Genomic DNA, 13,878 nt, shown 5'->3' on the forward strand with positions numbered 1-13,878 from the left:
CTTCCTGTTTATTTGTTTGACACCTAAATAAGGTTTTTTTTTGTTGAAGAAATACTTGCCTATGTGTTTTACTTCAAAAAGGACAGTTTATTTGTGAGTAGGCCGGTACTTCAAAAATACAAAGTCAAATTAATAACAAGGGGCACCAACACCAAACAACCTCCTCTAGATTAAAAAAGAAAACAATAAAATAAAAAAATAATAATGGTGTTGTGTTAAGTTGACACACAAAACACACCAAAAAAATTGCGAAGATGAGCAAACTGTCAAAAAAGGAGATGTTGATTAAAAAAAGCCAACCACCAAATTTAAAACAAAAAAAAAACAAGAAAATGATTGGGGAGCTCTGATGAATTAAAATACTGTATTCATGAAATTAGGAAAAAGAATGAAGATATAAGTTTGGGAGAAGTGTGTGTGTGAATATGAGCAGCAAAACAACTTTATTCTTGTAGCATTGTAAAGAAAAAGAGAATGTGCTGCATTAAAGAATTTTTAACATTGCAGCGTGACGAATGTGCTATATCGATTACGAGCGGTAGTTTTACCTGACCGAGCTCTTCCGTCTCAGGATTTATTGTGTGGCACCTTGTCCATCGGACTAGGCTACACACGATCAGATTTAATGAGCATCAGATCATGTTATCGGAAAATTTTATAGCCAAGCTCTCAAACTTGGTCCGAAGGATATTCCGACGGAAACAGTCCAATGGAGCCCCCACACTATCGGATTATTGGACAACACGGTCCGATCGGTCATTTTGCGACTGTGTGTACAAGGGCTTACAGGTACTTGGGCAGTATGGACTGAAAATAAAGTCCTAAATATACAGTATGTGCCTTAAAAAAAATTGTTCTGAGTAGATGTTGGTGCAATGAATTTCGATCTCCATCCACAAATCTGTCTGTACCCCCACCCCTTCTCCCAACCAACACCACCACCACAATATTGACAGTTTTGGAAAAAAAAGAATCATTTCCAGAATAGTAAAGTTTTTCTCATATTTTTCATTTCTGTAATTGATATCACTTTGCCCGGTTAATAATGAAACAGTCGAGCCAGCAGCAATGTAACCACTGATTTGGTTCTTACTTGATCAAAGAAGCCATTTGGTCCGATGAGTCTCGTCCTTGCAAAGCCATTTATATACAAGGTGTAGCGAAGGTGTGGAATTATCAGCTAGGGGAAAAAAAAACTATGCTTAGGAAATGTTTGTTGTAGGTTAGACAGTAAAAACATCATTGTAGGGTACCGTATTATCCCTTCTAACCATTAAAAGCTGAAATTTAACCATCATGAAAAATTCTATCTAACTTGGTTTCACTAGCATTGCGTATAAATAACTAAACCCCATTTTAACTGAATGCTTTTAGAAAATGTTTCTCCAAAAACAGGGTCAATGCCATGATTTCTAAAAGTAGAAATGAGGCTGGTTCACATAAGGGAGTTAGGAATGATCTTGCAGATGTGTCATTTAAAGAGATGGTAAAGGAATTCTATGCATGAAGGTAAAAAAAAACCCTCAGCCCTCCCCAATACTTACTCAACCCCGATCTCGATCCTCGCTCCCTATTTAATTGCTGAGATGCAGCAGCAGGGGCCATTGGCTCCCGCTGCTATCAATCGCAGCCAGTAAGGCACAAGTGGCGCTGAGCTGTGCTCGCCTCAGGAGAGAGTACGCACTAGTGTACCCGCAGGAAGTGGCCTGCTATGGGGGCACTCGGTAAGGGGGAGGGGACCAGAGAAGAGAAAGATCGTGTTTCTCTGCGCAAAACCAACTACACAAAGTAGGTAAGTTTGACATGTTCATTTTTTTATAAAAATGTTTCCTTTACAATCATTTTAACAGTCTTAGGGAAAACACACTGCTTATGCTACATACTTAGTAATGCCCACACCATGACTTAAAGCTGAATGCCAGGCACACAGCCTTTCATGCAAGTATATTCCTTAATAGCTATAAGGAAAATAAAAAGGGGCTATAAATCCACTTTGTGTACACCAAATGTCTTTGCAAACCCAATTTGTAGCAAGTTAAGCAGCAGTGACATCATCGATATACTGCACATAGCCCGTGCAAAAAGCAGAGCTGTGGGAGGGGGCTAGCAGGTCCACCCACTATATGCTGTCTGTAGAAAACACCAAGCATATGGGGCGGATAGAAGACCAGCCACCCTGCACAAGGAGAGAGAGCAGCAGTCACTGGTCTTTATTCTGCCTAATGTGGGGCCTGGCATAATATGTTTGCTGTTGTCCCTAGCAAACAACTACAATCAGAGTTTTATCATGGCACCATGGGGATTGTGGACTGTACCATCTCAGTGGGGGAAGAACCCAAAGCTTGTCCTAGAGGTGAGGTGACTTTTTTCGCTTAATTTGGGAACTGAGGGGTTAACTGCAAATCTCAGGACTGATTGCATGAACTGGGGGATGAGAGAGCACAAAGTCCGGGAGCTACAAGATCAGGAGAGCAATTGGGAGGAGTTGCCACATACTGCTGCTCCAGCAAGTCACTGTGTGTTTTCTGGTGCTGGACAGAGAGAGAACCTGCAAATCGCTGCACTAGAGAAGGAAAGCCTGGGGACATGGCCAGATCTCTGCCTGGGTCAGCTGCTGTTGGGTGATAAGGCGTTTGCTGCTAGTGCCCTGTAGTCCAAAAACCTGATGATGGACACTGGCATTTGTTTGTAGCCATGCAGTAACTTTGTGCTATACACAGCTGGAGATCATGAAGTGCTGAGTATGCTGTGTCACAAGTGTGGAGCACTGGCTGTGCATCTCTGCCTGTATTGTAGGGGAGTACCTGTGTAATGCAGAGTTGATTAGGCCACAGATATTGCTACATAGGAGGCTATTGCTCCCTCTCCTGAAGTTAAAGCTGCACTGCCCACTGTGAGTGTCCTGCCTGGAGATGTCGCTACTGCTGCTAGAGAAGTGCCATCTACAGACACCACCACTAATGTGAGTACTGCTCCTGTCCCATCCAGAACAGATTCAGCTATGTTAAGGCGGGAAGCTGCTGTAATCGAGCCCTGCCACAAAGACCATCTAGGCCAGAACCAGAAAGAGGCATCACCCCTGGGCAAGACTGGTACAAGAGGTGGGCGGAAGGGGTACCTGACCTGGACGGTGTCTTAATCTGTGATGGGGGGGGTGCACTGGGAGCTTCGGTCGCTGCTCCTGCCTCACTAACAGAAGTGACTGTGTATTCATCGCATATCTATGGATTTCCAGACTCCTCCTCTGTTTATCCAATGCTGCCTTATCTCTGCTATTTACTGCAGCTAATAATCACTCTCTCCTCTAGCAAGCTTAAGTCCCGTCCTTAATTGCTCTCCTGCCCAGGACACTTCATCTTTTTTCCTGTTACTCTCACTATGGTCTGGCTCTTCTCCGCTCCACCCAGTCTATACCTCACTCTCTACCTTTCCTGCAGGATCATCACAGTAAGTCAGCACCGATCCTCCTTGCTCCTCTGCCTTGTTCTTATCTGCTGTCCCCTCCATAAATCTTCACTACACCCAGGGCCGGTACAAGGCAGGAACGGAAGGGGCGGATGCCCTGGGCAGTACCATTTTCTGGAGGGGGGGTGCAGGTGAAGTGCCGGCAGTGTGCTTCACAGTACACACTAGCCGGCGCCGCTAATTGACTCTGTACCTTTTACTGTAATATGCCAAGTGCGCTCCTGCACCCGGCACAAGCCTAGGCAGATAGTCACCACACACGCCCCTTTCCTGTCAGTGCTTCACTACCCCTATCAAGGCGCTGCTTCATAGTCCCATCCCGGCGGCATGACGCCACTCACAGCCGGAGGCAAGATGGGAAGAGCATAGATAGCTGCTGCTGAAGCTGTGCCTGCAACCTAATGGAACCACCAAGGAGGAACCAACAAACTATATCACAGCACAAAAGGGTTAATTAACTGCCACTGGTCAGCCACTGATGCATCAGTGGAACAGCAGTGGCAGTACATTAACCTCCCCCCCCCCCATGCTGCATATTACAAATATCATTAGTATTTAACCACTTTAAAAGACAACCCATCACAGTACATATACTTCTAAGGGGTGGCAGCTACAAGCGTATGATGCTGCCTGTTTTAGGGTTTCAGGCGCATGCTCCCACCCACCTACTCCCCTGTGATTTGACACAGCAGGAGACTGTCATCAGATCCCAGCCAATGATTCATGGCTAGGATCTGCTGATCGGCTGTGTCAAATCAAAGCCCAGAGCTCTGTGTTGATAATCAATACAGGGCACTTTACAGAGTAAAAAGCAGCACACACAGGAAACATAGTTGATTCTCATTATAAGTTGCTGATCGTCACCATTACTAGTATAAGGAAAATTGATCTCCCTTTTTTTGTGAATATTTGGCCACTAACTTACGCAAAAATAATGCAAAGCTATAAACTTAGTATGTTCACACGGGCTCTGACAGAAAAAATGTTAACAGGCCTTTCTAGAAGCACATTTTCTGCATTATTATTCCAAAGCACTTTAAGTGCCTTTAAAACTACATATAATTAAAATGTGTGTATTGTTTTAAGAATTTTCTTGTTTTGAAATGACACTGCCCGGGGGGGGGGGGGGGGGGGGCGCAGTTTGCCATCTTCGCCCTGAGCACCGTATGACCTTGTCCTGGCACTGACCACACCTATCCTGGAGTCTCTTCTTAGCTAGCATTCCACTCACCGATCTTACACCCCTTTCCATGCCAGTTTGCTTTTAGCTCTTATAATTGTCCTGTCTCCATGATGCAGCCTAGCACAGTTTCTGAACTCCATCATTTAGCTCTTTATTAGCACATACTCTTATCACCCGACCTCCTCACCGATTCACTTTTTTCTCATCTTTTAGGCCCCCGTTCACATTGGAGTAATTTATCATGCAATTTGACATATTCTATTGCCGGCAATAGCAGTGTTCAAATCGATGAGACGCCGAATTTGTGGTGCCACATCAATCTGAAAAAGTAGTACATGCACTACTTTTGCAATTTTGGGTGCAACTTCAACAGACATCCGTGCATGAAGCCCCACAGATGTCTTTAAAGTCGCACCCAAAGTCATACTGAGATGAAGCTTTGAAATCATGTGATTTCAGGTAAAATCACACAATTTCAAAGCCACAGTAAATGTGAATGGGGGTTAATAGCGGGTTCACACTGGTGCACTGTGGTTTGGCCGCAGCGCGATTGTATGTGCGGTTTACCTGCAGTTTTAGGTGCGCTCCCATTAAATTCCATTAGACCGTTTTCATGAATGCAAATCACAGTCTCCCATGCTGCATCTTTGATGTGCATTCAGAAAACACACAGGGCAATATAATTCATCAGGAGCATGCCTAAAACTGCAGGTAAACTGTGTTAGGAGAGTACTGAATTATGCGCTGGAAGCTTCTTGTATTCAGCAATACGCTTTACTTTCATTGAGAAATACATTACATGCCTTTTATCATAGAACAGGAAGAGAACAACAAACAAGTGCATATAACACATAAAGGATCTAAATATAAAAGAAGATACTAATGCGCACAACCCCTACTAATATCCCTACTACAACTCTAAAGCTCAACAAAATTACTAAGGGAAGCTGCCAACATATATAGTGACCTCTACACTATTAAAATAAATGTGATAAAAATAGTATGTGGTGCTACCTAACTCAAAAAATAATTGACCATAAACTGAAAAATAAATAAAAAATACAACAATGAATGCTAGATATAAATATGTGCAAAATAAGCAATGTGCAAACCATACAATAAATGTGCAATGTAAAAACCATACAGTAGATGTGCAACAATAAATAATGTGCAAAAATCGCATAAAGTGCAATTAGCAACCCACTTCAGAGTATGCAGTGCAATAATCAAAATAGGTGCAATCCAAATAAAAAACACAAGGGAAGTAAAAGTTCATGTAATGCAGCAAATATGTGACCTTGATGACAAAAGTACAGTTCAAAAAAATGAGAACTCAGGTAGTGAAAGTCCAAACAATATCCTTGCAGTGAAATCAGGATGTAGAACACCACCAAAGCTGTGACATTCCACCAACTTTCAACACTTCAGTGCTCTGTGCACCCCTTGTTTCCCCCCAGCCTCTCACCTAAAATCAAGACCACTAAGGGCCATATGACGTTGTAAATACACTGATGACACTCCAAATCCTCCTTTGTTCCTCGTATAATCAGCTCGTCAGTGTAAGCAATTCCATCAGTGGTAATCATATATAGGATGAGAAAAGAGGGGGGCCTCCAATAGTGTAGTATTTAAAAACAACTTTAATGAAATAAATACACACTTACATGTAAATAGTAACAATCCCGGGTATACAAACAGGCAAAATTCCGGTCTCGGCCGCGACCGGAAGTGACGATCGTGACACCTGGCTCCTCCCTGATGCGTTGCGTCACATCCACGTGACTTTATCAAAGAGTCAGGTGTCTGCAGAGCTTTTATATGGTAAGCGCCGTTGTCATAACAACGGTAAACAACAGCGCATCCATAAAAGAACAACCATCTTCATATAACAGCATATAATCAAATCTTCTCAAATACTTATAGTGTGCATATTATAATAAAATACCATCATCATTATTATAATAACTTCATGACTTTTAAAAATAGAAACCCCCCAAACATTACGATCAATAAGAGCTTCCAAAGAAATCAGACAGGCAGTCTCCAGAACACAATTTGAATGGGAATCACAGGAAAGGAGAAGACAAGAAACAAGAACACCAGAAAAACAGAGACAGGGAGGATCATTCAAGGAAAAAGACACCAAGAAGATCGCTAGAAAGACGAAATGGAAGAAATGAAAAACGAGAAGAGGATGCAGAGCAGGAATCAAAAAACAAAAGGAAAAGAGAAAAGTAGGTGAAGGCATTATCAATATTAGTGGAGTCACATTAACCCAAGAAGAAATAAAAGTATTAGATAAATGATTAAAATTTGCTCAAAAAAGAAATCCGAAATTTAACACATATGTGGACATTAATAAGTTTGTGAGGAGTATGAATATAAAAAAAATACATGTTGAGTGATTCTGGAATAGGAAGAGGAATGAAGCTTCCAGAACATAATGGTATACAGTTCACGAATCTCTGCAGGAGATCTGGTAAAAAACTAAATAGATACTAATAGTCTGCAGGAGATCTGCAAAAAACCCCGAAATAGATGCTAAAAGTCTGCAGGAGATCTGGTGAGAAAAAGAAAGATACTAATAGTCTGCAGGAGATCTGCAAAAATGAAATAGATGCTAATAGTCTGCAAGAGATCTTATGGAAACAAATAGTAATCTGCAAAAAAAATTAAAAATGAACTAGATAGTATCTATATTCTATTCTGTTCTATTATTTTTCTAGTCTATTCTCTATTTCCATTCAAATCTTTTCTATTCAAATTCAAATACATTCTATACGAAATTCAAATTTCGGGGAAAAAAAAGAAAAAAAAATTATATATAAAACCATCTTCCGAAATTTACATTTAGTATATATAATGATTTCAACTTTAATAGAAAAGATTTTAATAGAATATAAAAGAATAGACTAGAAAAATAATAGAAAAGAATAGAATAAAATAGAATATATTCTATTCTATTCTATTCTGTTCTGTTGTTTTTCTAGTCTATTCTCTATTTTATTATAATCTTTTCTATCCAAATTTAAAATTAATTAATTTAAAAATTTGAATTCATACTATGCGAAATTCACATTTAATCTATTCGAAATTCAAATTTCAGAAGATGGTTGTATATTCTTTCTATTTTATTCTATTAAATTATATTTTTTTCTATTCTGTTCTAATCTCTTCTATTTGAATTAGAAATTTTGGAAGATTGCTAGTTACTTACTTATATACATCTGTCACATCAACTTCTCATTTTGGGGCCCCATACCTTGGGGTCACTTGGTGCTAGAAACTCCAAATTTCTACTGTCTTTGCATACCAAATTTGGGGTTTCTAGCTATAAGTGGCCCCGAGATACGTGGCCCCAAAGTCGGGTCGCAAAATGTCATTCTCTGCTGCAGAAAAGTACTTGGCATATTGCCCATATCTCGGGGTCACTTGGTGCTAGGAACCCCCAACTTGTGGCAGGTGACATGGCAAGTGGACAATCCACAACTCATGGCAGGTCACGTGGCACTCGTGGCCGGTCACGTGGCACTCGTGGCCGGTCACGTGGCACTCGTGGCAGGTGTCGTGGAAAGTGGACAATACACAACTTGTGGCAGGTGACGTGGCAAGTGGACAATACACAACTTGTGGCAGGTGATGTGGCAAGTGGACAACTCACAACTTGGTCACATGGCAGGTTACGTGGCACTTGTGGCCAGTCACGTGGCACTCGTGGCCGGTCACGGGGCACTCATGGAAGGTGTCGTGGCACTTGTGGCAGGTGTCGTGGCAAGTCGACAATACACAACTTGTGGCAAGTGGACAATACACCCCTTGTGGCAGGTGATGTGGCAAGTGGACAATCCACAATTTGGAGTTAGGGTTAGAGTTGGGATTAGGGTTTCCCCCTTGAAGAATAAGGCTTGGGCTCAGTGATTGGAATAGAATAAAATAATATTTTATACTATTCTGTTCAATTGTTTTTCTAGTCTATTCTCTTCTATTCAAATCTTTTCTATTCTAATTCATTCTATAGGAAATTCGAATTTCATAAGATGGTTATAGATATATTTATATATATATATATATATATATATATATATATATATATATATATATATATATATATATATATATATATATAAAACCATCTTCTGAAATTCTAATTTAGTATAAAAATTTGGATCAAATTCGAATAGAAAATATTAGAATATAAAATAATAGAAAAGAATAGACTAAGAATAGACTATAATAAAATATAATATATATTATTTTAATTTCCATTGTTTTGAGTTATTTTCAAATCTATTCTTGAATTTGAATTTATGCTATTCAAAATTATAATTTCAGAAGAAGGTCATATTCTTCTATTTTATTTTATTACATTCTATTAAATTCTATTCTGTTCTTTACTATTCTTTTATTTTCATTCTATTGTGTTATTATTTTATATTCTATTTTACTGTATTCTTTTTTTAATAATCGATTTATATTTTTTCAATTTTTATTCGAATTCGATTCGAATTGTTTTCCAATTCGATTTGACTAGAATTGTTTTTGAATTTGATTTGAATTGTTTTCAAATTAAATTTTTTTTCTAATTCGATTTGAATTTTGTTCTAATTCAGTTAGCATTGTAATTCGGTAATTCGGATGCATCTGAATGTCCAAATAATGAAAATTCGTCTGAATTTTGAATTCGTAATGAAGCGAAATGCACATGTCTATTATCTACCTCTTGACAGCTGCCACCATCATAGGTGGTTGGAAAATATACCGAGAGGTCAGATTATTAGATTAAGACACAACTGTTCCAATGAATCTGTATTTCTCCAACAGGCAAAACTGGTCAGAGATAGATTTATACAAAAAGACTACCAAGCACAGTTTATTAAAGATAAAATAAATAGTGTAGCACAGTTAGACAGGGAAAAATTAATACAGGATAATATCCAAAACTCGGAGAAGCAAGACATGGTATCCATTATTATGGATTTTAATATCCAGTATAAACAAATAGAAAAAATTATAAGAAAACATTGGGAAATCATTAGAACAGATCATCATCTCAGAAGTATTTTACCAGAAAAACCCGAAATTTCCTTTTTTGAGGGAAAAGGATTTTATCCCTGTAAAAAATGCTACGCGTGCCGACACACAAAAGAAAATAAAAGAATAAAAAAATCGACCTTTTTTCCACAATAACGAAAAAAGAATATGCAATAGATGATTTTATTGCACGTCGGAGTGAGGGTGTAGTATATCTCCTAGAATGTCCTTGCCACATTCAATATGTGGGAAGAACAAAAAGAGAATTGTGGAAGAGACTAAGAGAGCACATTCAAAACATCAAAAAGGGTTTTGACAAGCATAGTTTGTCAAGACATTATGCAAAATTTCACAAAAAGGACCCCTCATCATTAGTAATATGTGACATTCAAAAACAAACTGCATTGGAGGGGTGATAATAAAATCATTAGAATTAGTCAGGCTGAATCCCGATGGATTCATGAATTATGTACGTTAGCACCTTCAGGACACAATGTAGAGTTTGATCTTAACTGTTTTATTTCCAATTATTAGAACTCTCTTTTATATAAAAATAATTAAAAAAATATATATTTTGTAGATAAGTTGGAATCTGTCAGATGGTTGGTGTTTTTAATTAGAATTTTTATAGTACTTAGTATGGGCCTGAGTTAGGATTAGAGAGTGTGACATTTTTTAGAATCGTTAGTATTTAATTACACTACTCTTTTTGTCCACTAGATGGCCCCATTAAGGAACATTCAGTATTTATATTATTTGAGCCTAATGAGCACTTAGCCATTCTCTATTTTATCCACTAGATGGCTATATTGAGTGACTAGTATTATTTAGATATATTAAGAGCTATTGATGTGGTAGTGATATAATAATTTTTTGAACCACGAGATGGCCACAATGAGTAGTCCTTGATTATTTTAACAGATTAGATTGTTCCTATATGGAAGAGTTGTAATGATATATATAGCCACCAGATGTCTCTATTTCTACAGGTGTTTATATTTATTTTCTATTTTTAAAAGTCATGAAGTTATTTATAATGATGATGGTATTTTATTATAATATGCAAGTATTTGAGAAGATTTGTTCTATATGCTGTTATATGAAGATGGTTGTTCATTTATGGATGCACTGTTGTTTACCGTTGTTATGACAACAGCACTTACCATATAAAAGCTCCGCCGACACCTGACTCCTTGACCCTTTGATAAAGTCACGTGGATGTGACGCAACGCGTCAGGGAGGAGCTAGGTGTCACGATCGTCACTTCCGGTCACGGCCGAGACCGGAAGTTTGCCTGTTTGTATACCCGGGATTGTTATTTTTTACATGTAAGTGTGTATTTATTTAATTAAAGTTGTTTTTAGATACTACACTATTGGAGCCCCCCCTTTTCTCATTCTATATATGATTACCACTGATGGTATTGCTTACACTAATGAGCTGATCATACGAGGAACAAAGGAGGATTTGGAGTGTCATCAGTGTATTTACAGCTTCATGTGTCCCTTAGTGGTCTTGATTTGAGGTGAGAGGCTGGGGGGAAACAAGGGGTGCACAGAGCACTGAAGTGTTGAATGTTGGTGGAATGTCACAGCTTTGGTGGTCTTCTACATCCTGATTTCACTGCATGGATATTGTTTGGACTTTCACTGCCTGAGTTCTCATTTTTTTGAACTGTACTTTTGTCATCAAGGTCACATATTTGCTGCATTACATGTACTTTTACTTCCCTTGTGTTTTTTATTTGGATTGCACCTATTTTGATTATTGCACTGCATACCCTGAAGTGGGTTGCTAATTGCACTTTATGCGATTTTTGCACATTATTAATTGTTGCACATCTACTGTATGGTTTGAACATTGCACATTTATTGTATGGTTTGCACATTGCTTATTTTGCACCTATTTATATCTAGCATTCATTGTTGTATTTTTTATTTATTTTTCAGTTTATGGTCAATTATTTTTTGAGTTAGGTAGCACCACATACTATTTTTATCACAACACATAAAGGATGGTACTTCCTCTGATTACCGTATATACTCGAGTATAAGCCGAGATTTTCAGCCTCTTTTTTGAGGCTGAAAGTGCCCCCCTCGGCTTATACTCGAGTCATCGCTGTCTGCCCGCTCGATCAGCGTGTCGAGCAGACAGACAGCGGCCATTCTATGATTCAAAAGCCGCGCCTCCGGCTCCGCCTTCGCCTGTGATAGGCGGAACACTGAATTTCCCAGCAGCCTGTGTTCCGCCTATCACGGGCATCGTCTCATCCTCGTACTACGGACGAGGATGATACGACGTCCGTGATAGGCGGAACACAGGCTGCTGGGAAATTCAGTGTTCCGCCTATCACAGGCGAAGGAGGAGGCGCGGCTTTTGAATTTTACAATGGCCGCCGACGAAGAGGGCACGGGACGGAGGCAAGGCAAGGCACGGCACGGGACGGGACGGGACGGGACGGGACGGGACGAAGGCAAGGCACGACACGGGACGGAGGCTCGGGACAAAGGCTCGGGACACAGGTAGGCTGGACACACTCCATTCCCATAGCTAGTTGCTCATTTAAAAGTTTTTTTTTTCCAGCCAAGTGTTGATGCTTTGTAAGTGCTTTATTTGTGCTTGTACACACCTTTTGTTAAAACTCTTATGTCTTCACTTAGAGTAACCTCAAGATTTTCTTCCAGCTGCTTTTCTGATTGCTATTTGTTCTCATCAAAGGTTCTCTGAGTCCTCTGCAGAAGTTGCTTTTAATCACTGGAACATTGTGCAGTCACAGGTCATCTCACTGTAGAAAATACACCCTTGTACTTTTATTTGCGAAGATTTAGTGGGAAGGTCTGAGCCTCATATCTTTATATGAAACATCATAACTATGTCAGAAAACACATTTTATTGTCTTTAATTTACAGAAGACTTGAATAAGAATGCCACAGGCAACAACTGAATGATGAAACCTTCTAGGAAATAAAAATAAATAATACTCTGAGGGTGAAATTATATATACTGAGCCCAGCCCTGACAATACACACACACACACACACACACACACACACACACACACACACGGATGGAGACACACACGGATGGAGACACACACACACACGGATGGATGGATGGATGGAGACACACACACACAGGGATGGATGGATACACACACACACAGGGATGGATGGATGGATGGAGACACACACACACAGGGATGGATGGATGGATGGATGGAGACACACACAGGGATGGATGGATGGATGGATGGAGACACACACACACAGGGATGGATGGATGGATGGACACACACACACACAGGGATGGATGGACGGACACACAGGGATGGACGGACACACAGGGATGGACGGACACACAGGGATGGACGGACACACACACAGGGATGGACAGGCATGTCTCACCCTCGGCTTATACACGAGTCAATAAGTTTGCCAGTTTTTTTGGGGGTAAATTGGGGGCCTCGGCTTATATTCGGGTCGGCCTATACTCGAGTATATACGGTACCTTATATCATAGAATACATGAACTACACACTATAATACACAGCACCACCTGCTGCATAGATAGGTATCATGCATACAGTATTGTCAGTTTATTAGCAACCATGCTATTCTTTCCAAAACCCCTTCCCAACAGCATGTGCTTTGTCAAATTTTATTCAGCTTTTCAGGAAATAACTATGACATTCCTTCAACAGAGGCTTGGTGAGTGCATCGGCAGTCATCTCCTCTGATAAACAATATTTAATAACAATAACACCTTGCTCTTTATTGTCCCTCAGTAGGTGATACTTGATGTCGATGTGTTTGGTCCTAGGATTGACCCTTTCTGATTGCGTACGTTTTATATATCCCTGGTTGTCTTCAAAAATGGGAATTGGTTTTGATATGCCTATCCCAATGTCCACAAAAAGTTGATCCATCAATATTACTTCTTGACTCACATTTGCTGCTGCAATGTACTCTGCTTCAGTTGAAGATAGAGCAACAGTTGCTTGCTTTCAATTAGCCCAACTTATGGTTCCTTCCCCATACTGGAAGATGAATCCACTTGTGGATTTGTGGTCTGTGCAGTTACAGGCCCAATCAGGATCTACATATCCAATTTGATATTGTTGGTAACCATAACTTCTGAATTGTTCCTTTGAGGTATTGCATCACTCTTTTTACAGCATTCCAGTCACACTGTCAGGGAGC

At 39.7% G+C, this 13,878-nt stretch overlaps 1 protein-coding gene across 1 annotated transcript in view; it reads right to left on the minus strand.

The window, feature by feature from the left end:
• The window catches only part of LOC143983852 (arachidonate 12-lipoxygenase, 12R-type-like), a 225,244-nt gene that overhangs the window by 117,163 nt on the left and 94,203 nt on the right, over positions 1–13,878 (minus strand). The window contains exon 9 of the mRNA XM_077483951.1: positions 1,094–1,180. Within this exon, the coding sequence (XP_077340077.1) occupies positions 1,094–1,180 (87 nt within the window). The remainder of the gene's footprint in view (positions 1–1,093; positions 1,181–13,878) is intronic.

Source organism: Lithobates pipiens, unplaced genomic scaffold, assembly GCF_037356315.1.
Source record: "Lithobates pipiens isolate NorthernLeopardFrog02 unplaced genomic scaffold, aLitPip1_a1.2 Scaffold_16, whole genome shotgun sequence".
In the NCBI taxonomy this organism is placed as follows: Eukaryota; Metazoa; Chordata; class Amphibia; order Anura; family Ranidae; genus Lithobates; species Lithobates pipiens.